The following is a 25,341-nucleotide window of genomic DNA, read 5'->3' as shown; positions in this document are numbered from 1 at the left end:
AAACATAGCAGACAAACGCTCACCCCTCTACATCAAACACACTTTCCCCCAGTCTCAGGGTGCGCGAACCTGAAAAGCGATGTTAAGAACGTGAAAGTTTTGGCGTCTTCATTGTGTGAAACGTTGGAATGAATAATGGAGCTGAAGCAATGGGTACCTCACTGACTGCTAGGATGAATGTGAGATTAATAAATAAAAGTTGACGGTGACGTGCGATGTGTTGTGTTTATTGGGGAATGACAGACACACAAATGTGTTTGTTAAAGGAACACAGACTCAACACTCGGTTCAGGAAGTCGGAGTCGCCGGCTCCTCCCACCAAGCACTGAATGATCCGGTGATTTGGTGAACAAATCTTTTAGTGAACTGATTCTAAAGACTCGGTACATCTAAAAGAACTGCCGTGCCCATCACTACTGTCCACCCGTTCAAGAAATACAATTAAAGATCATAAAGATAATAAAAGATCGGCGACTCAGCTTTGTGTCGCATGACCTAAACTGTTCGTCCGAATACAAAGTATATAAAAACAACAAAGACTAGATAAAAAGGGAAACATAAAACTCACATATGCTTACAAGGTTTGTCCTATTGGAAAGTTTCACTTTCAACCCCTTTTTAAGACAGAAGTTCATCCTATATTCTAAAAACAAAATAGCGCTTTTTTTATTTAAATTGTTGCTTAAAAATGTTCTAGACTAGCAAATGTGGTTTAGGCTGTATCTGTGCATATTTCTATAAATCTATTTTTTGTTGGGAAATGCGGTTGCCAGGTATGCGATCTGCGCTGCGTAAAAGCTGTACTGCAGTGGATGTTTGCCTATATTATTATTTTTTTGCTACTTTTGGTCCGGGTGTTTTAAATACATATACACGAACAGTATTGCATACAAGTATACCATTGATATAGTATCCTTGCACACAAATCCTGTGCCAAACAGACCGCCAGATCATCTATGAAATCCATGAACGGTATATTCACTTAATCCAGTCCACGATTTCGTACAGAACTAGCATCTTATCTTAGAACAATTGGTAGACAGAGGATAGTGGTATCAACGACGGCTGGGAGGCTTATCCTACTCACATTATTAAGCATATTATATAGTGGCCATAAATAACTGACCACGTAGGAGGAAAGTGGGGCGTTTTTGCGCAGACCTGGCAACACGGCGGAGAAAGTAAACATGAGAGGAGAGCTCGGCGATCTCCGTGCGCCGCCAACCTCTCCGTTTCAGGAACTGCTGACGGCGGACGTGGCGCTCGCCAGGAAAGTCCTCGCCAGGCACGTAGACTGACCGACCCGTGCAGCCGCCAGTTGCCGAATTCGCGCCGCTCCGCCGGAGATCGGCTGCGTGCGTACCATGCTAGCTGTAGCCTAGCCGCCTAGCCGTGTCAGGAGGTGAGGTTTTGGGTTGACAGGTCATGTGATATCCGCACGAATCCCAGGCGAAATCCCTTCTGTTCAGCCGTGCCTAGTGTTTCTGTATTTTTCACCTGCTTTTTCTGGACCTGCACTGTCTCCGTCTCAGTTTGACCCCCCCCTCTCACCAGGTTTTGTTTTTCTGAACAGTGGACCCAGTCACCAAGAAGAAAATGCCGCTGTTGTTTCTCGAGAGGTTGCCGTGGCCCAGCCTGCAGACCTACACGGCCCTCAGTGCTGTCCTGTTGGCTGGGTGCGTGTATAACGCCCACAGCACCCTGCAAGGTGTCACCTACCTGGACGAGTCCCCGCCTGGCCTGCACGAGGACGTGGAGCCCCAGGCCGCCCCTGCCGTCCTCTGGTACATTGTTAATGACAGCGTCTTTGTCTGGGTAAGGCCTGCGTGGACGAGCTACTTGGCTTTTTTTGGGGGGTTTCTTTCACCTGTTTGCTTAAAGTTTTTCTTTTCCCAAAGGTGCTTGTGAACACGGCCTGTTGCATCCTGATGCTTATTGCTAAAGTGATCCAGTTTGTGGTGTTTGGACCCCTCAGAGTTAGTGAGACACAGGTAAGTCATGGAAATGGATGGTAGTAGCCTAGTGGGTAACACACTCGCCTGTGAACCAGAAGACCCAGGCTCAAATCCCACTTACTACCATTGTGTCCCTGAGCAAGACGCTTAACCCTGAGTGTCTCCAGGGGGACTGTCCCTGTAACTACTGATTGTAAATCGCTCTGGATAAGGGCGTCTGATAAATGCAGCAAGTGGAATCTTAGCTCGTTCAGCTGTGGTGTGTGGTCCCGTATAGCTACGATGACTGGGACAACAGGGTGAAGAGTTAAGACGAGGCCAAAGCACCATGTTTTGCTTTGTTCAGCATCACTACTGACATGGGTTCTTCTTCTTCTTCTGCTTCGGATGTGTTCATACTGTTTGCGTAGTGTGAGCTGTCAGCATTTCTTTCCCACTTGGTCTAGTGCCTGTAGCGCGTGCAAAGACAGCCGGGCTTTTAAACTGGCTGTATGGAAACGGTGCAGTAAAAATGCTGACTGTGTGACTCTCATTTATTTAAATGCACCACACAGCATAACAGTCGGCTCATGTCGCCGTCTGGATTAATTCTGTTTAATTCCCGGGCCGAACTTTTTATGGCTGATTACAGCTCTAATATAGACTGCAGTGTAAAACAAGGAGAATAAGAACAAAAGCGGGAATTCAAATCTGACACAGGGGTATTCCACCAGGCTGCCGGAGGTCTCGCGGGAATCATGACAGTGGCAAAAATGATTGCACATTGCATTTTAATGTCGATGTTTCCTAAAGCTGCAGCGGGCTGCTGACCCCGGGTCTAGACTTTTCCATGTCTTGGCTCCTAAGTGGTGGAATGAACTTCCACTAGATGTTGAAACAGCGGAGTCACTAAAGATTAGGGATGTGCGGATCGATCCTAAATACCAAGTTGGTATCAGTAGTGGATTGATATTTTCGCTCTTCTATTTCTGTACAACGTTCCACCTGTAAATAAACGTGCCGGGAGGAATACTCAGCTCTGGGGCCCCCCCAACACCCACCGAACCACGCAGATGTTTTAAAGCACTTATGTAAGGCGCTCTGGAGAGGTCTTGCTTTTTTTTTTTTTTTTTTTTACAGTATGGAACAAAGCTAAAAACACAGGACTGTGAAATATAGCACATGAGGTTATATAATAAACCAATAAATAGCAAAAAAGTTGAACATTTGCGTTTCTCCATAGCAAGTTTTTTTTTTTTTTTTTTTTTTTTTTTGTCTTCTGTACACCACCTTAAGTTAGACAATGGGGATGGTTTTCCTGAAGCTTTATGCTGATTACTTTCAAATCATTCACTCATCATAATGAGCATCTCAGCGGCTTTTGATGACAATAGAGAACAAAGCAGCCATGAAGGTAAAAAGAGGCGACAGATTCATCAAACATACTTCACTTTCTCCTGCTGCAAAAATACTAAATATGTTTTTTCCCAGGGAGCTCCACCTTAGTCTCCATAATCATTACAGATTTGACTTACAGTGTATGCTGAACAGATCTTGACCATTCATAATGTTAATAATAAGATTAACTTTCTTGCTTCCAGGAGGCGATCCGGCTGCTTTGCAACACGCCATAATCTTGTTTTCTTTTGTCCACAGCATCTGAAAGATAAATTTTGGAACTTCATTTTCTACAAGTTCATCTTCATTTTTGGCGTCCTGAATGTACAGTCTGTGGAAGAGGTCGTCATGTGGTTCCTCTGGTTTGCTGCACTCATCTTCCTGCACCTTATGGTTCAGCTATGCAAGGACCGCTTTGAATATGTGAGCTCAGTTTCTTACATCTCAGCTTTGCAAAAAAGAATATCTCCACAGACAAGCTGCTACTTAGAACTACAGCCACCATCAGGTAGATCTTAATTGGGGTCTTCGGTGTCTATATTTCTTTATAAACTCAGCTGCTTCTGAGGTTCTCCACCTGCATGTTCTCGTAGACGTTTGACTGTGTACCTTCATAACCACCACTCATTCCTTTTATCTTGAATATCACAAGAGCGTCGCACAAAGTCATGGTTTTCTTAATTTTTTCATGAAGCCATACGGTTAGTCTACATGCGATCAGCTGTTCTCCACTCCTGTTTTCATGGTGAGCAGCTAGTGGTGGTCATATCTAATTCAGGTTCATCTCTATTAATAACGCCTGGCTTAAGTGTCTGCGTTCTAGAATTTGCCTGTGACCTTCTTCGAAACAGAATGTGTTTTTAATTCATTTTTTACATTTTATTCACCATATTGAGTCATTAGTAGTGAAACAGTAACTTGCTTCTCCTACAGCTCTCCTTCTCCCCAACTACTCCGACGAGCAGCCACATGCACGTGATGAGCCTGCTCGTGTCTCTGCTCTTCTGCTGCTGTGGCCTGATTGGGATAAGCAGCCTGCTGGGGCCTGTGTATGGCATGCACACCCTATCTTTCATGGCTGCTGAGGTGAAGCCACCTTATCTCCTATCCCACACAAATGCTAATATGTCCAGGAGCTGGACCTGTTATTAAAACCCGCCGTCCTTCTGATCTAAGACGCTTTTATGTGGAACACCCAATGTGACACTTTAGATCATTTTACCTTTTTTTTTTCTTTTTTTCCCCCTCTCTTCTAGTGTCTACTGGTGACTGTGCGGACAGGACATGTCATCATGCGGTAAGCCTTTTGAAGCATACACATGACGTAGAGGGTTTCCACGAGTTACCAAAAATACCAGCTGAAACGGCTACTTTGTGGCCAGCGGTGAAAATCCCTCATCGTTAGACAGTAAACATTTCGGGAGTAATTACTGAGGGGGATGAGACACTTTTTTTAAATGTCTCATATAATATTAAATATCTTTCTCTCTTAACCCAGCGTCAATATAAACACATCACGCTAACAATAAATATTGGCTATGTGAAACATGCCAGACTTCGCACAAAGGAGCTGAACTGTAGCTTTACGTGTCCTGTTTTGTGTTTGTAGCTTTATGTGTCCTGTTTTTTTTTTTTTTTTTTTTTTTTTGGTAGCACAACCTGTATTGTGCGAACAACAAACATGAATCTATTGTTCAAATGAAAAAAATATTTTGTGTTTTCGGGGGGACACATTTTTATTTATCCCCCAGGATAGATAAATAAATGTTTGTTGTAGTAGCCTAGTGGTAACACACTCGCCAATGAACCAGAAGACCCAGGTTCAAATCGCACATACTACCAGTTTGTCCCTGAGCAAGACACTTAACCCTAAGTTGCTCCGGGGGCACCGTCCCTGTAACTACTGATTATCGCTCTGGATTATTGCTCTGGCGTCTGATAAATGCTGTAAATGTAATGTGCCAAATGTCAGAAAGGAATTTGTTTCAATCTGTTCAGGCTGTAGAACTATTATTTTGAAGAATTTAAAAAAAGAAAACCTACCCCACGAAGACATGAATCACATCCTCACTTTAATACAGAAATATCCTCATTTTATTACTGAAACCTTGTGTTTATATGGTAACTTCTAGACCAGGGGTCGGTAACTTGCGGCTTTGGAGCCGCATGTCGCACTTTCATCCTTTCACTGCGGCTTCCTGGGGCATTGGAAAATAAAGAATTCTTAAGGTGTATTTTATTTTTATCCATAGTGTTTTTATTGTAGTTTGAAATTTGAAGATTATTGTGATCTTGTAACATTAAAATGCAATGTGTTTGATTTTGTTGCTATAAATGAGTCACAAACGTCCTATATGCGTAAATGCCGACCACCCCCACCAGAGTTGGTTACATATAAAATGGAGGAAATAATTATTTGACCCCTCGCTGATTTTTTAAGTTTGTCCAATGACAAAGAAAAGGTCTCAGAACAGTATCATTTTAATGGTAGGTTTATTTTAACAGTGACATATAGCACATCAAAAGGAAAATTGAAAAAATAACTTTAAATAAAAGATAGAAACTGATTTGCATTTCATTGAGTGAAATAAGTATTTGAACCCTCTAACAAAAAAGACTTAATACTTAGTGGCAAAACCCTTGTTTGCAAGCACAGGGTTAGCACAGGTCAAACATCTCTTGTAGTTGATGACCAAGTTTGCAAACATTTTAGGAGGAATTTTGGTCCACTCCTCTTTGTAGATCATCTCGAAATCACTAAGGGTGGTAGTAGCCTAGTGGGTAACACACTCGCCTATGAAGCAGAAGACCCAGGTTCAAATACCACTTACTACCATTGTGTCTTTGAGCAAGACACTTAACCCTAAGTTGCTCCAGGGGGACTGTCCCCTGCTGGAACACCCATCCACGACCCATTTTCAATTTCCTGGCAGAGGGAAGGAGGTTGTCGCTCAGGATTTTACGATACATGGCTCCGTCCATTTTCCCGTTGATGCGGTGAAGTTGTCCTGTGCCCTTAGCAGAAAAACACCCCCAAAGCAAAATGTTTCCACCTCCATGCTTGACAGTGGGGACTGTGTTTTGGGGGTCATAGGCAGCATTTTTCTTCCTCCAAACACGGCGAGTTGAGTTAATGCCAAAGAGCTCCATTTTGGTCTCATCTGACCACAGCACATTCTCCCAGTCACTCTCTTAATCATTCAGGTGTTCATTGGCAAACTTCAGATGGGCCTGCACATGTGCCTTCTTGAGCAGGGGGACCTTGCGAGCACTGCAGGATTTTAATCCATTGTGGTGTAATGTGTTTCCAATGGTTTTCTTGGTGACTGTGGTCCAAGCTTCTTTGAGCTCATTAACTAACTCCTCCCGTGTAGTTCTAGGATGATTTCTCACCTTTCTCAGAATCATTGAGACCCCACGAGGTGAGATCTTGCGTGGAGCCCCAGACCGAGGTTGATTGATGGTCATTTTGTGCTCCTTCCATTTTCGAACAGCTGCAGCAACAGTTGTCACCTTCTCTCCCAGCTTCTTGCTAATGGTTTTGTGTCCCATTCCAGCCTTGTGCAGGTCTACAATTTTGTCTCTGACATCCTTGGACAGCTCTTTGGTCTTTCCCATGTTGGAGAGTTTGGAGTCTGCCTGATTTATTGATTCTGTGGACAGGTGTCTTTTATACAGGTGACTAGTTAAGACAGGTGTCATTAATGAGGGGGACTAATTGAGCAGGAGTGTCTAACCACTCTGTGGGAGCCAGAACTCTTAATGGTTGGTAGGGGTTCAAATACTTATTTCACTCAATCAAATGCAAATCAGTATCTATCTTTTATTTAAAGTTATTTTTTCAATTTTCCTTTTGATGTGCTATCTGTCACTGTTAAAATAAACCTACCATTAAAATGATACTGTTCTGAGACTTTTCATTTCTTTGTCATTGGACAAACTTACAAAATCAGCGAGGGGTCAAATAATTATTTCCACCACTGTATACCTGTATAACATATATATTTGCTCCTGGTGCTTTCTCTTTTGTGGACATTGCGTCCAAATGGCTCTTTGAGTCTTGAAAATGGTCAAACTAACCGTTAAATAGGGTAGAAGAAAAACTGTATCTATATTAAATAAATGGTAGATGTGTAAAGATTGAGCACCTCATAAAAATAACCAGTGTTCCTTCGGTCATTAAAAAAAGATGATTATCTCTGCCCGAACCTGATTGGGGCTAATTGTACCCAAGCTCGGGCCTTGGAACTTTAAAAAAGAATTTGCACAGAAATATCAGGGAATGTATGGTTAGAAAAAAAAAAAACCTTTTCTTAAAATATGTAGGGACCCTGTAAATTGTGATAACTGCTGATTTCCTTTAGGTACTCAATTCACCTATGGGATCTTAGCCATGAGGGCACATGGGAAGGCAAAGGCAGCTACATCTACTACACAGATTTCACAATGGAGCTGACGATGCTCTCCCTCGACCTCATGCACCACATTCACATGCTGGTAGGAAGAGGCCACGTCCTGTACTACTTCCTGTACAACTGAGTTCTGCGGGGGCCAGTGGATTAGAGACTCATCCTTTGTCTTTCCCTTTTCTCCCGCCCTCTTCTAGCTCTTTGGAAATATCTGGCTTTCCATGGCTAGTTTGGTCATTTTCATGCAGCTGCGTTATCTGTTCAATGAGGTGCAGCGCCGCCTTCGCCGCCACAAGAACTATCTACGTGTCATTGGCAACATGGAGGCCAGGTTTGTCTTTGATGCATCTTGTAAAAGCATTTGCTTTTCTCACTGATTAATTTATCAGTTTGCAATACGAATTCTATTTGGGGGGTGTTGTAGTTAAACTCAACATGCATATGTGTACAATTTGTCACATTCAGCTGTTAAAGCCCATGGATTCGATTGGCTAGTTTATTGATTGATAATGTAACAGTTATATGTAATTATAGGCCACCTTGGCCTTTGCTGAGTAGCTTGTGTGTATTTTCAGATTTGCCATTGCAACGGCAGAGGAAATTGCTGCCAACAATGATGATTGTGCTATATGCTGGGACGCCATGCTCACTGCACGCAAGCTGCCCTGTGGACATCTCTTTCACAAGTAAGAAAGAGTTATGGCAATGGTAATATTATGGATCTGCAACTCCATAATATTTCATTATGTTACATTTACAGCATTTATCAGACTCCTTTATCCAGAGCGACTTGAAATCAGTAGTTTCAGGGACAGTCCCCCTGGAGACACTCAGGCTTAAGTGTCTGAACCTGTAGGAACCTGTGACTTCTGATTCATAGGCGAATGACATTTATGCTTTTTCCTGCGAATTAGTAAAATTGAGTATTTCTTTTTACGTTTTTTTTTTCTTCTTTTTTTTTTTAAGCTCCTGCCTGCGCTCCTGGTTGGAGCAGGACACCTCATGTCCCACATGCCGGATGTCTCTAAACATCACTGGTGAAAGGGGCAACTCGCAGGACCTGCAGCATGGGGATACCACACAGGGGAATTTGGCCCCTGGGGGGCCTGTGGTAGACCCCCGACCCCACATTAACCAGCACAATCATTTCTTCCACTTTGATGGTAAGGGCCAGGTCCGAATGTGAAAAGAGGGTTTAGGTAACTGGTCTTTGTTATGTGTAATGAGCTACTGTTAGTTCATGAGCATCTTTGATGCTAACTTTAGTACTTTTTACCCTCCTGTCTGCTGTGCACTTATTCACGTCTGCAAATTCATTAATAATAACAATATTATGAATAGCACCAAGGTCTCATTATGTAACATTTACAGCATGCAGACGCCCTTATCCAGAGGGACTTACAGTCAGTAGTTACAGGCACAGTCCCCCGGAGACACTCAGGGTTTAGTGTCTTGCTCAGAGATACAATTGGTAAAATTCGTAAGTGAAGTTTGTACCTGTGACTTCATAGATTGCGTTTTACCCACTAGGCTACTACCACCCCATTTATGTCTTTTTCTACAAATTAGTCATATTAAGACAGAACAGTATTGTATTTTGCCTGTGTTCACGGTTTATTGGGGCGGGTGGTCTGTCAGCAAATTAAGTAATAATAATTATAAAATGTGAAATATCTCTTTTTGTCTTGTCTCTGATCTCCACATAGGTTCACGCATTGCCAGCTGGCTCCCAAGTTTTTCTGTAGAGGTCATGCACACCACTAATATGTTGGGCTTCGCTCCGGTCAACAATTCCCAGCTCAATGCCATGGTGAGGAGAGAGTGTTTGTGTTGGAGATTGGTAATTAAGTTCCCCTAACTGTAAAAATATAGATATATATTTATTAATTTTTTTTCCACACAGCCCCCCCCACTGTTGTAAAGCTGCCTAATAGAGCTGTAATTGGACCTGACCCGAGCCAGACCGAATCCAACCTGAGCTTTCTTTACACATGCTACAAGCACTAGACTAAACAGGCTAACATTTAATAAAACCTTTACATGCAAAATATTTTTACCAATCACCGTAGCAAATATCATGCACCGAAGAAAATATCATACAGAAAGGAATGGTACTACAGACTGCAAGTTCATGTTTGCTGAGCGCTTATTCCAGTGGATTTTTCAGCTGTTATCTTGTCCATTTTCAGATTATTATTATTATTATTTTCTCTCAACTTCTTAAAGTTTGTCACGATGTAGAACCTGCCCCACTGTTAATTATGATGGTGGCCTAGCGGTTAAGGAAGGGGCCCCGTAATCAGAAGGTTGCCGTTTTGAATCCCGATCCGCCAATGTGCCACTGTGGTGCCACTGTGGTGCCACTGAGCAAAGCACCGTCCCCACACACTGCTCCCCGGGCACCTGTCATGGCTGCCCACTGCTCATCCAGTGTGATAGGTTAAATGCAGAGGACAAATTTCACTGTGTGCACCGTGTGCTGTGCTGCTGTGTATCACATGTGACAATCACTTCACTAAGAACAAAAAAGAACATCTCATCTACACAAAGGCTGTGTTTGCTAACAGGGTTTGTCAATATTCCTGCAGGCTCATCAAATACAGGAGATGTTTCCTCAGGTGCCTTACATGCTCCTGCTTCAGGACCTCCAGCTCACGCGCTCCGTGGAGGTGACCACTGATAACATCCTGGAGGGACGTATCCAGGCTCCCTTTCCAGTCCAGGTTAGAGGCACCGGCCTCGCCCGTCTCCTCTACATCGATGATGAAAATAAGCTTGGCCAGATGGAGCTTTACACAGCAGTAGAACACCATGTTCAGTTGAAACTACTGCTCGTGTTTATATAATCCAAGTCAGTTAGTGTTCAGTGTGTAAACTTGATAAACTATGAAATAATGCTGGGATATATGAAGATGATACACTCAATGCAAAATCATTATCACTACTTAAAATATAACCGGGCTCGGTATGTTAATATGCAAAGATTTAATAAGTTACCATCAAGAGATGAATGGCTATTGATTCAGAACTGTTGTGGCAGACTGTGGAGCGTCAGATTAATCCGGACCCTGAGGAGCCGTTGGGCCCTAGTGCTGCAGCAGCTCAAGAGGAGCCAATCACTGAACAGGACACCATGGAAGTGCGAGGCAGCCGCTTCTCCAAATCTGCTGAGGAGAGACAAAGGATGCTGGTGAAAAGGAAGCAGGACCTGCTTCAGCTAGCTCGCAGGTAGTTCCACAGCAGAACTCACGTATTTTTTGTTGCTCCCAAATAGGATGTATTCCTCATTTGCATAGACCCAGTCACAATTAACCAAACATAAATTGCCAGGCTGTGTTTCCCCCCCAAAACTAGGATTGAGGTTAGGTATAACATTTCTTTACAGATTGGTGTAGACTAATTTACTTGATGGGTGGCATGTTTGATTGCTTATAGCTGTTATGTCTGACTTTCCACACAGAAAGTTTCTGTGCAAGGGCCCAGAGGAACATGAGGAGGACGAAGACCTGCCTTGTCTGGAGGAAGCTGAACCCAGCATGGAATTTGTGTTGCACAGTCATCGCCCCCTTGTGGACTTGGATGTGAATCGCACCCAACGGCAGCAAGACCCATTCAGTCAAACCCCTCCAACATGAGTCCATACACAGGGTGCCACCAGTCCTCTTTCTTCACATAATGAACGGTTCATGAAGCATCACCCTCCTCAAATAAAACAAAAATCACAAAGAGAAAATGCTTTACTAGCAAGAGGTGGAGGTGGATTGAGGCTTATGGCTTTTTGGGTTTCAATAACAAAACGAAAGACTGATTTGAATTGCACAAGGTGTGACTGGATATCAGTGTTACTGAGAAATGTCGGGGAGCGACCCAGGGCATTGTGATATTTAGATCATACTTGGTGCAACTGGTGGCTGTACCGCGACTTTGAAATGATACAGCGTGGCGTACTTAGCTACTTAGCTCCTTCCTTCCTTCTAAGGAAAGTATTTAATTAGTGATTTACATTTTGAGCTAATTTTCTGAAGATCAGACCAGACATTTGTTGGTCCTGCGGCGTCTTTCCACAGTTACAAAACAGGCCAATTTGGTCCCAATGGCAGCGTCAGTCCGTATGCATTAGTCTTTACTGCCACATTGGTGTTTGCTTGCACAGACTTATATATCATGCAAAGAAGGGCCAGGATTAGAACATGTGAAGGCTGCTGAACCTGAAGGACTACTTTGAATGAAGCAAAGCTCATGAAGTGAGCTCATTATTTTCACGGTGCTTTAAGCTTGATTAAGGTCTGTGCTACCTGCCACAGAATGGTCTGAGATGGCATAAGATTGATGGCTCTTAATATTATTTAGCCAGCGTTCTTTCCTTCTTTGCCTCCCAGATGATGTAAAATCAGGCGTAACTGGTTGAGAGGTCATTTGCTTGAGGTGTAAATGTTTTCTTTGGAATGTTCCTTCTGTATGTCTGTAATTCTGTCAACAGCTAACATAAGCTGACAAGGCATCATTATTACCTTTCCCCATATGTGTAACTCAAAAAAAGTGTTTGGGTAAGATTCTGCTTCTTTGCCTGCGTACATCACACTCGGTGAGCTGGAGGTTTGAGATTACCAAAGAATTCTTGTAAAACAGTCCCTGGTGGTTACAGTCTTTTGCCATCATTTTCTATTACGTAAAGGCAGGTACCATGTTACTAGGTATCATTATTCATTAGTTATTCATTTTGATAAACCTGATGATGAACAATGCTACACATGGACAAAATCTTTAACATTTTCATGTGATGAATGTTCTTAAAGCAGCACAAACGGCAAAGATCACAAGAGTGTTACACGTTGGTCTTAAAAGAGGTCTTACTGCTGTTGTTCCTATTTCATTTACAGTAAAGTTTGTTTCATGTGGCTGTTTGAATACTGTTGCTTAAAAGTGTCTCCTGTCCACTTCTGAAAACCTTGTCAGGTCAGCACCAGGTTTTTTTCTGCCAGTTCCACTCATTCTTGAGTGGGGATTGGTGTAAAAAAAATGATAACTTGATGGTATTCAGCCCTAAGCCATTATTTTCCAGCTACACAAAAAAGTGTGTGTGTGTGTGTGTGTGTGTGTGTGTCTGTGTATAAATTTAATACACATTGATTATAGGTTGAGCTTTGTAAAACAAACATTTGTGCCATAGAGTAATTTCATTAATAAAGAAATACATTTGAGAATTTTATTTAAATTCGTTTTTATTTTGAGAATTTCAAGAGAAAAACATGATTTTAGTTCTTAAATCAAGTTGGAAAATAAAGGGCTATGTTTAGTGTAGTGTAAAATGTTTAATTAATGTGTAGGGTAGTTTCCATTACCACACAATTCCTTTTGCTTACCATCATAATTTCACACGATCTGGTGTAATTTTTGTTTATTTGAATTGTAGATGATTTTGCTGCCAGATAATAAAAAGTGTCATGTGAAATGGCATTTTAGAAGAAAGACTAAGGTTCCCGGGACCTTAAGTTAAACAGTGATGGAAGAGGGGTGGCGAACCCCAAACCATCTCGAGTGGGTTCGGGTCCGGTGACTGTGGAGGCCGGGTCTTCACTTTTTGTTCATAACTCCACATGTGTTCATTCATAGTTTTGATGCCTTCAGTGAGAATCTACCAACGTAAATGGTCGTGAAAATAAAAAAAACACATTGAATGAGAAGGTGTGTCCAAACTTTTGGCCTGTACTGTGTATGTATGTATATGTATGTATATGTGTGTGTGTGTGTGTGTGTGTATATGTGTGTGGTGTGTGTGTGTGTGTGTGTGTGTGTGTGTGTGTGTGTGTATATATATATATATATATATATATATATATATATATATATATTACACTCTTACTGAACTCCTCCAACATCCTTCCCACGACCAAAGAGGACGCCAGTGCGCATGTGCGGAGTGAAAATTCCCAACCAGCCTCGTTGCTCGGGCGAGCTGCCCCGACGGGACGAATTCTTCGTGGCCCGTGTCACCTCGACATGCGTGTGGCGGGTGAAGGCGAGCCGGCCCAGGGCCGAGTGGCGGAGCTGCGACGCCGCCAGGGGGCGCCAGGCGCGGCGGGGTCGCGTTAAAAAGGGAAAACGTCCCCAGACGCGCCGCAGAGCTGGGCGCCCGGCGGACACGCGGTGAGTACTGACGCGCGTTTTCTGCTTTATTTCAACTATTAAAACCAGACGAGGAAACGTCGTGGCCACTGGAGAGGGTTTGCTGCGCACACTGCGGTTAGAATAAGTTTTTTTTTTCCTGTTTGTTTCTTTCTTTTGCAGAAAAATGCTGTGGGTACGCAGAGTTTGCGGCATCATTTTCGTCTCCTGTGCCTTGGTGTCTGGGTTTAGTATCAGCAATCGAACGCTGAATTTGATGTCGAGATACCCCTTAATTGATGGGTGAGGCAGAGCCTGCTCCATCCGAGGTGCAAAGGCAAGTTTATTACTTCCTAGTCGCTTAAGAATGTGCCATTTCTTCGTTTGCAGGCATAACGATCTTGCTCTAAAGCTAAGAATGCTTCACAACAACAGACTGAACCAGATTAATCTGCATGCCATGGAAAAGGTTTCTACGGACATAAATCGTCTCCAGGATGGCCGTGTGGGAGCACAGGTAAGGTGCTGATCTAGAATAAAGAGGAGCTCCTCTTGTTCGGTCTCTGGGCCGGTGCTCAGCAGCCGTATGCGCTGCTTCTCAGTTGTTTGCAGCGTACGTGATGTGCACCGCTCAGGACCTGGATGCGGTTCGACTGGCACTGGAGCAGATCGATGTGATCCAGCGCATGTGTACGGAATACGAGGCCCTGGAACTGGTCACTACATCTGAAGGTACAGATTAGAATCAGCTGCCATCTTGCCATGAAGGGAGAAAGAATCTTCTTCCTCCCTTAATTGAGCTCCAGATTACACAGTTGTGGTATTTACTGACGTTTATTGCAAGTCATCAGGAAATGTCTTATCTAATGAAGTCTAATTGTCTCTTAGACAGACCATGTCGATAATGCACTGTGCTAGAAAGGTGGAGCAATAATGATCAGGGCAGCAAACAAACTTTTTTTTTGTTGGTTCATCTCTCCAGGCCTTAAAAGCAGTAAAAAGATTGCCTGTCTCATCAGCGTGGAGGGCGGTCACACCATAGACAGCAGTCTGGCAGCCCTGCGCATGTTCTACCATCTCGGCGTGCGCTCCCTGAGCCTAACACACACATGCAACACGCCATGGTGAGGAGCTCTGCAGGTCACCATGCGCCACACATCCAGCCTTCAATTAAAAAAAAAATTTAAAATACAGACTCTTTTCTGTCATTGAAACAGGGCAAAATCATCTTCAAAGATCTACCCGTTCTATATCAAGGAGACTAGAGCCTTAACAGACTTCGGTATGGTATGTCCCTGTTACAAAAATACAGTATGTAGTAACACACCTTTATTTTTAATACAATCTGTGACCAATTCTGAAAGCACTTATAGGTTTCCGGTAAACCGTAACATACCACATGGTAATTACCATGTAATAGATATCTTAGTAGTCGAGATATTATTTAAGGCGTTATGTAAGGTCATGTAAGTGCTTAAGTTTACACAGGTTATGTACACGGGCAGAGTTTATTATTTTTTGGATAAATAAGACTTCTGTTGCCTTGCTTATTAGGAAATTACTCTTAAAATCCTCAGTGTTGTACAATTGACAATCTCACTTGGTGTGTGATTGACTGGAATGTTTACGGATTTGTGTATCGGTGGATCCATATTAAAGTATAACATTGCTTGCTGTGTTTTTGCCAGTTATAATAGTTTGGGAACTATTTATATTAGAGGTGGGCATAGATTAATTTTCTTAATCTAGATTAATCTCACTGTAATTTTGGAATTAATCTAGATTAATCTAGAGTAAGCAAAATTAAGCAAAAATCTAGATTCTAGATGAATCTACATTAATATAGATTAAAATGGTTCATTTGAATTCTGCCGAAGGCATTCAGAATATGTGTGCTACCCAAATAATGACTAAAAGTAAGTCTTTGAGAACGGGTTTCTCAAGCCAGGTGGCGCATTAGACCAGGGGCTCACCTCCTGTTTCCAAAAATGCATCACAAACTGCTTGAGAAAGCTGTTCTACTATGATAATTGGTAATGAAAATAAATTATGTTCAATGAGATGTACTTGTGTTTACCAACTGTTTATTCAGTTAAATAGCTGCATCCATGTTACCACGTCACGTTTGATGTGGTAATTTCACAGTTCGAAGACTCGTTCTCGCCCCCTACAGTGCAATTCGGCTAGGTATACATCCGCGCTAAAATATCAAGGTGAAAGTCATCATAGTGTAGCGGTTCTTCTTCTGCGTTGTGTAACTTTTTGATTTTGTTTCTTGAACCACAAATGATGAGCTGACACCCAAGAGATTTTCTGTGCAAAGTGTATTCTGTACAAAAAGCAAGGTCGCGTCAGAACATCGCGTCACACATCGTGTCTTTCTGCACCTCTCTCTACAACATATGGTATTAAAAGAACATAAAAAAAATATTCACAAAATAACACACATGCAAAATATTCCTAATATGTACATAAATTAAAATGAAAGAAATAACTTTTTGCACACAAACCCCACGCACCTCTCACAGCTCACGCCATGTGTCCAAGAGACCTGAACCAGGTCTCAAAAACAAAATAAAAGTCTTTAGGAAATAAGAAACTAAAAGACACAAGAAAGAAGAAATATACTTATAAATCTAGTGTAACCATTTAACTCCGGCACAATAGCTTGCGTAGTATAGACCCAGCTCCCAACCCAACTTTGTGAATAGATTAACGCCGATATATTTTTTAGCGCGCGATAAGAGTCTCACATTAACGCAGCACGTTTTAATCGCCCGATAAGAGTCTCATGTTAATGCAGCACGTTAACGCCGATAACGGCCCACTGCAAATTTATATATATATATAGCTCTATATATGGCTATATCGAAACATTTTTAATAGTCTACACCACACCCAAGATTTAACATTACTGCACCATATTTTCTTATATACTTTAGATGATGTTCAGTTTAGGTAACCACAGTGTTTTTTTGCTTTTTTTTTTTTGTGCTTTTTTTTTGGTTCTACTTTATCCTTGACCCATTTCTTTTACACTTTCTTATTTGTTGAGAATGCAAGTGAGTTACTGCTGTTGTGCAATGCAGTGTGGAACAAAAAATCTACAATTTCGGTCAAGTGTAAGGCCGAGCCCCGGTGTTACTGGCTGGTGAAGGTGACTACATGTGTCCTCTGTTCCAGGCAGTAGTGGAGGAGATGAACAGGCTGGGGATGATCATCGACCTATCACACGCCTCCTGGGACACAGCGTGGGCCGTTCTGAATGTCTCCACAGCCCCAGTCATCTTCAGCCACTCGTCAGCCTACGCCGTGTGTAACAACGATCGCAACGTGCCTGACAACCTCCTCCATGCTCTGGTCAGAAACATATTGTCTTTGGTGGCCTCTGCGTCTCTGTCGCACTATTTGTCAACAACTCTCAAATTCAGTATTTCCAAAATTTTCAGAAAAAGAATGGAGGACTTATCATGATCAATATGTACACAAAGTTTGTTGCCTGTAGCGACAACGCAAATGTCTCTGACGTTGCAGGTAATGAATGTACACCATCTTGTTTAGTTTCCACCCACATTAAAGACACCTGATTTTCTTTTTTTTCTGCCTTTGCAGACCATTTTGATTACATAAAGACCCTGGTGGGTTCCGACACATTAGGCATTGGAGGAGATTATGATGGTGCCGTGAAGTAGGTGTTCTGCACTATATAGGCTGTTGTTTTTCGGTGTCTGAGCGCATCACCTCCATAAGTGAAGCCATTTACGATGGTGTCGGCTTCTGCAGGTTTCCGCAGGGTTTAGAGGATGTCTCAAAATATCCCACGCTGATCCAAGAGCTTCTACACAGGAAATGGACAGAGCACGAGCTGGCCGGGGTCCTCCGCCTCAACTTCCTCAGGGTCTTCAAGGATGTAGAGAAAGTGAGTGATTTTTTTTTGGCCTTTTCAAATTTCCATTGAAATAGAAAATAGATGACAAATGAAAATGCAGCGAATGATAGTGGTAGGAGTCAGATTGTGGATCAAGCCAATGACTCTCATGAGGGATTATGTACACTGTGTTCTCTTATGTGATGAAAAGAGTATTATCAGATTTTCCAGAATATCTATAAAAGTGTTGACTGCATTTGTGCATGAGCTAATGCATAAACAAACACATTTTTTGCATTTCCCGATAAGTGGTTCCATCAAGACATGATCCTTCACAGTGTTGGTGAACACAGAGCATATTAATGTTACTTGTCAACATATAGCCAAATTCAGGTCATTCATAATACAGACATAAATAAACAGATATAGACTGCATATTAATACAAGGCATACAATCTTTTTGTGATGGGTAATGTGAATTAAACTGTACTGTAGACATAATGGAATAAATAATACTACCATTACTACTACTGCTACAACTACTCAAATAAATTGTAATGCACTTTATTTTAGATAATATTCATTTAACAAAAAGTAGGTCAAAGTCCGTTGATATTTCCTGTTGAGCACTTGCTCGACTTATTTGCATTCAGTCACATATTCATGTTTTTCTCCAGGTACGTGACATGCAGAGGCAAAAGCCTCCTGGTGAGATAGAGATCCCTCTGCAAGAGGCTAATAACTCATGCCGCCTGATCCTCAGACCTCCAGGTCCATCTATGAGGGCTGTTAGCAAGAATGACGTAAATGTGCTGCGACCCCTGAGCACTTTGCTGTTGGCCTGCCTGTTTTTGCTCTACTTTTAACTCCTGTAGGAGCCCAAGTTCACAACATGTTCTCCTCAGTTATGAACAAGCACTTTATTTATCTGTGGCTAATGAATCTGTGGTTATAGAACGATCCTGTTTTGTTTTCGTTCTTCCTCTTCTCTTTATTTTAAACTACACATTTTTATTACTATATTATTACCGCGTATTTGTCATATTATATTTCTATATTATACATTTAAATTATAATATCTACATATGTGTGATGAAGTAAACACAATGTAATAAATCTTCCTCCATGGGTAGCTTTATTGCTCCTTTGTGAAGATTCTTCAGACTGTTAATCTAATGTTGGGACAAATGAGTGAAAATGCAATATTTAGGGAAGCTTATACAGGACAATTGTTAATTGTTGTTTTTATTAGAAAATACTGATGTGTTGATGTAACAGAAGCTTGAGCTTTCTACGTATTTTATGTTCCATATATATCATTCTTATAGCAATGCAATAAGACAAAATTGACAATAAAGAATGGCAATTATTTTAATTTTGTATGTATGTCTAAATGTGCATTATATAAATAATTTTTCTTTTGTTGTTTATGAAATCATTCTTGGATATGGATTTACACACATGCTCATGTAATGTCATCAACATACATAATTGGACAGATTTAAAAATGTTCTCTTAAAAAATATCCCAAATCATACAAAATACATAAATTATTAAGCATACTGTATATTGGATCAAACGTTTCCACATTTACATCTAGCATTAAGAAACCCCAGTGATTGTGTCCTGCTTGATAGCAACAATCGCATGCTTCTACAAATATGGGGGACATAAACAAAATAAATTACAGAATAAATATCTTTCCAAGTGTAATGAAAGGGCAAGTCAAGCATTCATTTTTACTGCCGCAAGGAGACATTTTTCCATGCAGGATTTCTACCTTGGTCAAATGGAGATGATGCACGATTGATACATTTGGCTTAATTTTTCATAGAAGCATGTGTCACTTCAACACATATAAAAACCCAAAAGATATTGGCAGATGCTGAAGCCAATACACCAAAGTTATACCAAAGATGTATAGTACATCTATTTCTGTTTAGGTTACTCTTGATTCACACATCCCATGATCCCTCAGGACACAAAACAGCAATAAAGACCCCTCCTCTTACTGAAATAATAAACATATTAATACACCCCCTTTGGGTTGGGATTGGAGCCACAAATGCATAATTTTCAAAATTTTTACAAAGTTGTCGCTAGAGAGGTATTTGTGGGTGCGTGAATAGACTTGAGAATAACCCAAGGTTCATTTGTCCTTGTAGATATACACTGCTCATAGTTTATCTTTATGAAAAATAAAGATCCTTAGCAACAAGTGGTACAATCTGTTGAAATGGCATACAGATTGATTTGTTCATTGTGCCCTGTGTTCTTAATCATAAATGGTGTGTTACGGTGGTAAAATGGCAAGAATCTGGGCTGTAGGTATCCAGGTCAGGAGTAGATGGTAATTACTTCTCGACCCCCTCCTCTCACAAGTAGCACCCGCTCCAGTCCTTCGGTCAACACCTCCAGGAACTCCATGTCTGAGGGACAGTTAATGGAAACTGCGAATATGATGCTCATACATGGTAATAATCCCAAGAACCATATGAATTCAGTTAGTGGATGTGCCTTAAATTCTTCTTTGTGCAGTTCCACAACCCTGATCTCATATAAACTTTAATCAAAATCTAAAAAATAGGTCAGTATGTTACTGTTCACCATTTAAATCCAGAAGTTGTAATAAGGTGCTCGAAGGATACAATTTTCGTCACCCTCAGCGTTGCGCGGAGGCCCTGGCATGTTGAGCAACACCAGCCTGGCCTCATGGGATCTGTTAACAATCACTTCATTAAGCTTAACTGCTGTGTGCATTCGCCGTACATTCGACTGATCCCTACAAGACAGAAAGGCACAAGCATGACCACCGCCCACAGTTTTTCAAAAGCAAAATGATTTTAATTACTTGCAGATCAACCCACTGTTTGCATTTTTTATTATTAAAGGCAACATGACGCACTCCTTGACTGAATGCAGTCGTATATCTTACTAAACACTTAAAGATGTAGCGCCGTGAGCTGGAAGTGAGTCTGAGGGAAGGAGGAAAAACCCTAAAGAAAAATACTTTCAGACAGATGCTGGTATTTCCATCTTACTCACCCTTTATTAACTTCTAACTATGCCCATTTGAATGACTCTATGTTCAGACATGAAACAATATAAAGGTCACATGTACCTTACTGTTATTGTGAAAGTGAAGTAAAATATAAGCTGAGCTCATTACAAGCACCCTAGTTCCATTGAGGCATTTAACTGAAGTAAATCACAGATGTGCATGCTGATTGCTCTGCCCCACCACATAACACATCTTATCTTAATGACAACTGTTTATCAAAAATGTCGAGAAAACATGCATTAAAACATGCATTAAAACAAGCATTAAAAATGAAACCGTGGCCCAACACGGTGGCATGGACTCCTTTGCTTGCTGTGTATTGTGTAAATGTCCAGCATTCTTTTGTACATTAGTTTTGTTCTCTAAATAATCTAAATGATCTACTCCTGCCTGGACTGGAACCTACGGTTTTAAACTGATGAGCTCCCTGAAGTTCTCTGGAGCATTGGTCCTGTTCCGTCTGTCTGCATGATACTTTTCTTTGGTCCAGGTCATCTGAATCTTTTCAGCCACAGGCTCACATACATCCTCTTCCTCATCAGAATACAGGCTCCCCATGCGGATCATGGAGTGCCGGTCTTTAACCAGCTGGGGCTGTGAGGATTATCCACAGAAAAACAAATAAAAAAAAGTGATTGTTACTGTGATACACAGCACACGGTGCACACAATGAAAATGTGTCCTCTGCTTTTAACCATCACCCTTGGTGAGCAGTGGGCAGCCATGAATACATTTTTCCCCCCAGATAATTTTTTTCAGTTGAATTGAATATAAGAGGTGTTTATTTTCAGTTTCTTATTGTGGTCTTAATTTCTTATAACACATAAAGATGGCATAAAAAAAACTGTATCCACTGCATGTGCTACAGCACAGAAACAGAAAGTTTCCCTATCCAATTTACACCCATACCATACCTCTCTCTCCCTCTCTGCAGTGGACAGTCTCATCTGCCTCAGCATCTGTGACCTTTGCTCCATCATCAGAGTGCGTTCATATGTGTAGGCTGAGATGTCGCTGTCGTGCTAAGGGGGCAGGAATGATTAAGCAACATAGTTTCAGCAGGATGAAAGTAAGTAATCTTTTGGATCAGTGCTTACCATCTCCACCACCTCTACTTCAGCCTCTATCCTCAGCTGGTAGAGGAACGTGGCCAGGTCCTTCTTCATCTGAATGCTGTTGTCATCCATTTGGGCCACAGTGAAAATGCGCATTTTGCACTTCCGCCAAACCTTAAAGTTATGAAATGAAGGAAAATATTATTTGAATGATCTCAGGATCATTAATAACCTGCAAGCTACTTTGTGCTTGGCCTGACAAAGAACTTTAGTCTTCTTTGTTAGATTAGTGTCATCAAAAGCCTTACTTTGTGCTGTTTCAGGAGGAAAGGCAGCAACATGAGCATCCCTCCATCATGTACAATCCACCACACATCTATATGGCCATCTGTGAAGCGTTCGTGGTTGCTGGGGTAAAAAGATACATTCTTAGGCACCATGAGGGCCAGGTGAGCTGCTGTAGTGCACCGGACAGTATCTGTAACAATGGCAAAAAATGTTTTTTTCACCTTCAAAAAATATAGAACAAGCATTTAAACATGTCAGCCCCATCTAACATCTTACTGATGAAGGTCTTCCAGGCCCGTGGGTCTTCGCTCTGCCTCCAGCCATATGGCCAGCCCATCACCACTGTGTTGTGCTTCATGCCTCCTAGGCCACATGATTGGATGAGGTGACCAATGCCCTCACGCACCTTTGAGGCCACCACCACCTGGCAGAAGCCTTTCACCCTTTCAATCTCCATCATGTTTTTGATTGTCTGGTGAGGATAAATATTATTATCCCCTTATATTAAATAAGGATCTATCAGCGGAACTATAATGTCAAGACAGGCTACATTTCACTAGAGTGAAAATGTTAAATGAAAGTTTACATTGTGCTCATTGAAAACTATGATACATCTTACCAAGCTTTCAGATGTGCCGTGTGTGAGTGTTCTGCCTCTAAAGAACATTCTGAAAACTGATACCTGCTCGGCTGCTTGAGTTTCCCCATAGGTGTCCAGGAAGTTGCCCTGAATGACAGAGCCCACAATGGTCAAACCCTTTCCAGCTTTCAGCTGAGAAGCAAAGGTGAGCATCCTGGGATATTTCACATGGAGGTCCTCGTCCAACTTCAGAAGCACCAGTAGCTGAGGTCTTGAAGAATATTCCCATTCATTTCACATTCAAATTAGAATAAGGCAGCAATGTAACAAATGCGTTTGTAGAGCACAAACCTCCAGTTTTTGGTGTGAGGGGGTCCAGCTTCAAGACGTAGGAGAGAATATCTGGCAGCACTCAAAGATAAACCCCTAATCCCATCACCCCATTCCTTCTCTGCCCTGTTAGAGAAGACATTACCTTTAATCACCTTTTTTTTTATCAGTTTTTACAAATACATAGCAGTAGCAAGTATAAAATAAAGATGAGAAGTTTAGTTTACCCTTGGTACTCAATGTACTTGTATATCATGCCAGCTATGCCCATTGCGACAATTGCATAGTACCAGGAGGAGATGAACATGAGGGCCAAGCACATGCTCATACCAAGGAACGAGAGTGTCCTGAGGAAGAGAAAACACAATGGGTTTTACCAAAAAACAAAAATGTAGATTATCTCGATAGTCTGCATTTTGACTTGATACGATAGCAACTCTAATGACAGTTGTGCTCAGTTTTGGAAAATGTAATAAAGCTTAGACATCCTACTAACAGCCTAAGCTTTAATATGACCTAACATGACCTTGATTAGGCTCAGGTCTTAACAACCAATGATGAATGTGGTATGCTGAAAGAACTTATTTTGAGTGCTCACCAGTGGTAGTATTTGAATCTGGGCCTCCAGTTCGGAGTACGGAGCAGGGTTTGCACAGCACATGCTAAGTTCACAAACAAATAGCACATCAAGAAGAACCTGTTTGGTAAGAGAAACATTTTGAAAATATTTTTTTTTGTACAGTAATGTGCTGTATTAGATTACAGATCACAAAATATGAGCAAGGAGCAGTGATACAAGACTTATGGGTTAGTGATTTGAAATGCAGTCTTTTTTTGTTAAGCATAGATGCTGAGTTAGAAGATGAAATTGTTGCTGAACAAAACATGACATGAATCCAGTGAAATCCAGTTTTGTAGACAGGCGTAAACATGTGAACAGGCTTACATTGAGAGAATGGGTGCCACCATATCCAAAGAGGCTATGAAAATGCCCAATCCTGCAATGCCAGTGGTTAACAGTAGGGCCCAGGTTGGCTCACCATTGGCTTTGCTGTGACCAAAAACCTGGTGTAACAGAACAAGAACAAATTTAAAGTCAATTCCAAAAACTACTAATTTTTATGTCTAATTGTCATGACTCAACATCATTCTCTAAACAGGAATTGATAGTTGTAAGGGCTTGCATGATATTGGAGAATCTACCCGGAGGAAGGGTATGATGTTGTCTTTGGCAATGGCCTGCAGGAGACGAGGTGCACCTGTCAAGGACTGCAACCCAGCTCCCACCGTGGAGAAGAAGGACCCAATGACAATGACCAACGGTGATGGCCAGGAAAGTGTCCCAACCACAAGGTTCTTTTTCACTGTGTCCCCATACCTGCAGCGCACACCATATTCTGATGATAAATACATGCATATAATAGAATTCACTTTGTTAACAACACAGGAAATAGGACACACCCCAGTAATATGTGGGACCCAGAAAACCTGATTGGCTGAACCACATATAAATGGTTTGATTCCAAACACCAGTGACTCGTTTGAGTCTAATATGATTTATAGTTGTCTGCTTATGTTTTTCTATTCACTTACTTGTCTCTGAGGACCACACCTTCAATGCAGGCTCCAAACAGGACTACAGAACTTAAATCTGTTTAATTAAAGATTAAGGACAAAACAAGGCCACTCAAACAACAGTAAGACAACATAGTACATTTATATTTCTCTGGAAATGAACAAGGTGCAATAGGATACAGACAAGCGACGTAGTTGTAATGGCTAGGATTGTTCCCACTGGGATGGATTTTTGGGCATCTCTGAGATCTCCAGATCTGTTGGAACCTGCCATGATACCTGGAACAAAACACATTTAAGCTGTAATAGAGTGTTTCATGGTGCATCTGCCACTTCGTGGTATATACATGACAGTGTGTGCTGTTCAGAACCAGTATAATTGCACCAGTGAACTCAGGGACTCATAACTCATTTTAAACTCAGGGATTATTTATATGAAGTATGATCAAGCACTTTTTACCTGTCGCAGAGGGAAAGAAGATGCCCACAAGGACTGTGAAGGATGTAGCAATGTCAGCTGACACATACATATAAAAGTTCTCCATAAGTCCATGCCTATTGTCAGAGGGTAAGTTAGCCTTCTCCAGAATCTGTCCTTTTTCAAAGTAATTACCCCACATGTTTTCTGTGGAACACCAATTCTGTGTTAATATACAAATGCATACATAGGGCAGCATAAAATGTCATACTTGTACTATTGACAATTAGCAACCAGTCCCTGAGACTAACTCTAAATGA

General features: G+C 41.6%; 3 protein-coding genes across 7 annotated transcripts in view; 2 read left to right on the top strand and 1 right to left on the bottom strand.

The window, feature by feature from the left end:
• The first annotated feature begins 1,136 nt into the window (after positions 1 to 1,136).
• Positions 1,137 to 12,945, top strand: amfrb (autocrine motility factor receptor b). 2 transcript variants are annotated; one of them, XM_028956341.1, is made up of 14 exons: positions 1,137 to 1,402; positions 1,574 to 1,815; positions 1,899 to 1,991; positions 3,591 to 3,755; positions 4,266 to 4,418; positions 4,589 to 4,629; positions 7,697 to 7,829; positions 7,939 to 8,072; positions 8,317 to 8,427; positions 8,708 to 8,904; positions 9,448 to 9,551; positions 10,330 to 10,464; positions 10,782 to 10,969; positions 11,202 to 12,945. In XM_028956341.1, the coding sequence occupies exons 2-14, from the start codon at positions 1,597 to 1,599 to the stop codon at positions 11,374 to 11,376; spliced, it is 1,848 nt and encodes a 615-aa protein (XP_028812174.1). In that variant the 5' UTR covers positions 1,137 to 1,402; positions 1,574 to 1,596; the 3' UTR covers positions 11,377 to 12,945. The 2 variants fall into 2 exon arrangements, with proteins under 2 accessions (XP_028812174.1, XP_028812175.1); XM_028956342.1 differs by having other exon boundaries at positions 1,145 to 1,285.
• A 705-nt stretch (positions 12,946 to 13,650) lies between these two features.
• On the top strand, positions 13,651 to 19,149 carry dpep2 (dipeptidase 2). Of its 2 annotated transcripts, XM_028955841.1 has the most exons (11): positions 13,661 to 13,888; positions 14,030 to 14,149; positions 14,237 to 14,363; positions 14,449 to 14,578; positions 14,829 to 14,970; positions 15,064 to 15,133; positions 17,030 to 17,206; positions 17,296 to 17,380; positions 17,459 to 17,534; positions 17,630 to 17,765; positions 18,392 to 19,149. In XM_028955841.1, the coding sequence occupies exons 2-11, from the start codon at positions 14,034 to 14,036 to the stop codon at positions 18,578 to 18,580; spliced, it is 1,248 nt and encodes a 415-aa protein (XP_028811674.1). In that variant the 5' UTR covers positions 13,661 to 13,888; positions 14,030 to 14,033; the 3' UTR covers positions 18,581 to 19,149. The 2 variants fall into 2 exon arrangements, 1 of the variants encoding a protein (XP_028811674.1); XR_003742688.1 differs by lacking the exons at positions 17,296 to 17,380; positions 18,392 to 19,149 and having other exon boundaries at positions 13,651 to 13,888; positions 17,630 to 17,760.
• Positions 19,061 to 25,341, bottom strand: part of slc12a4 (solute carrier family 12 member 4) — a 19,022-nt gene continuing 12,741 nt past the window's right edge. For 2 of the 3 annotated variants that reach the window (XM_028955839.1, XM_028955838.1), the window contains exons 9-24: positions 25,064 to 25,228; positions 24,784 to 24,882; positions 24,622 to 24,679; positions 24,232 to 24,406; positions 23,975 to 24,093; positions 23,627 to 23,725; positions 23,256 to 23,375; positions 23,050 to 23,154; positions 22,801 to 22,969; positions 22,395 to 22,590; positions 22,139 to 22,308; positions 21,873 to 22,004; positions 21,690 to 21,797; positions 21,182 to 21,369; positions 20,363 to 20,496; positions 19,061 to 20,143 (exon numbers count right to left, since the gene is read on the bottom strand). In XM_028955839.1, coding sequence (XP_028811672.1) covers positions 20,052 to 20,143; positions 20,363 to 20,496; positions 21,182 to 21,369; positions 21,690 to 21,797; positions 21,873 to 22,004; positions 22,139 to 22,308; positions 22,395 to 22,590; positions 22,801 to 22,969; positions 23,050 to 23,154; positions 23,256 to 23,375; positions 23,627 to 23,725; positions 23,975 to 24,093; positions 24,232 to 24,406; positions 24,622 to 24,679; positions 24,784 to 24,882; positions 25,064 to 25,228 — 2,129 coding nt within the window. In that variant the 3' untranslated portion in view covers positions 19,061 to 20,051. The remainder of the gene's footprint in view (positions 20,144 to 20,362; positions 20,497 to 21,181; positions 21,370 to 21,689; positions 21,798 to 21,872; positions 22,005 to 22,138; positions 22,309 to 22,394; positions 22,591 to 22,800; positions 22,970 to 23,049; positions 23,155 to 23,255; positions 23,376 to 23,626; positions 23,726 to 23,974; positions 24,094 to 24,231; positions 24,407 to 24,621; positions 24,680 to 24,783; positions 24,883 to 25,063; positions 25,229 to 25,341) is intronic. The other variant, XM_028955840.1, reaches the window with a different exon arrangement.

This window comes from Denticeps clupeoides, chromosome 16 (assembly GCF_900700375.1).
Source record: "Denticeps clupeoides chromosome 16, fDenClu1.1, whole genome shotgun sequence".
In the NCBI taxonomy this organism is placed as follows: domain Eukaryota; kingdom Metazoa; phylum Chordata; class Actinopteri; order Clupeiformes; family Denticipitidae; genus Denticeps; species Denticeps clupeoides.
The sequence above is the reverse complement of the archived record's forward strand: the minus strand, read 5'-3'. Positions and strand labels throughout refer to the sequence as shown.

Bases quoted from the DNA above. Each gene is read 5' to 3' on its own strand.
- amfrb (XM_028956341.1), top strand. From the start codon at position 1,597: ATGCCGCTGTTGTTTCTCGAGAGGTTGCCGTGGCCCAGCCTGCAGACC. The intron at 8,073-8,316 runs GTTTGTCTTTGA...GTGTATTTTCAG, and splicing joins ATTGGCAACATGGAGGCCAG to ATTTGCCATTGCAACGGCAG. The intron at 8,428-8,707 runs GTAAGAAAGAGT...TTTTTTTTTAAG, and splicing joins TGTGGACATCTCTTTCACAA to CTCCTGCCTGCGCTCCTGGT.
- dpep2 (XM_028955841.1), top strand. From the start codon at position 14,034: ATGCTGTGGGTACGCAGAGTTTGCGGCATCATTTTCGTCTCCTGTGCC. The intron at 14,971-15,063 runs GTGAGGAGCTCT...TCATTGAAACAG, and splicing joins CACACATGCAACACGCCATG to GGCAAAATCATCTTCAAAGA. The intron at 17,535-17,629 runs GTAGGTGTTCTG...CGGCTTCTGCAG, and splicing joins GATTATGATGGTGCCGTGAA to GTTTCCGCAGGGTTTAGAGG.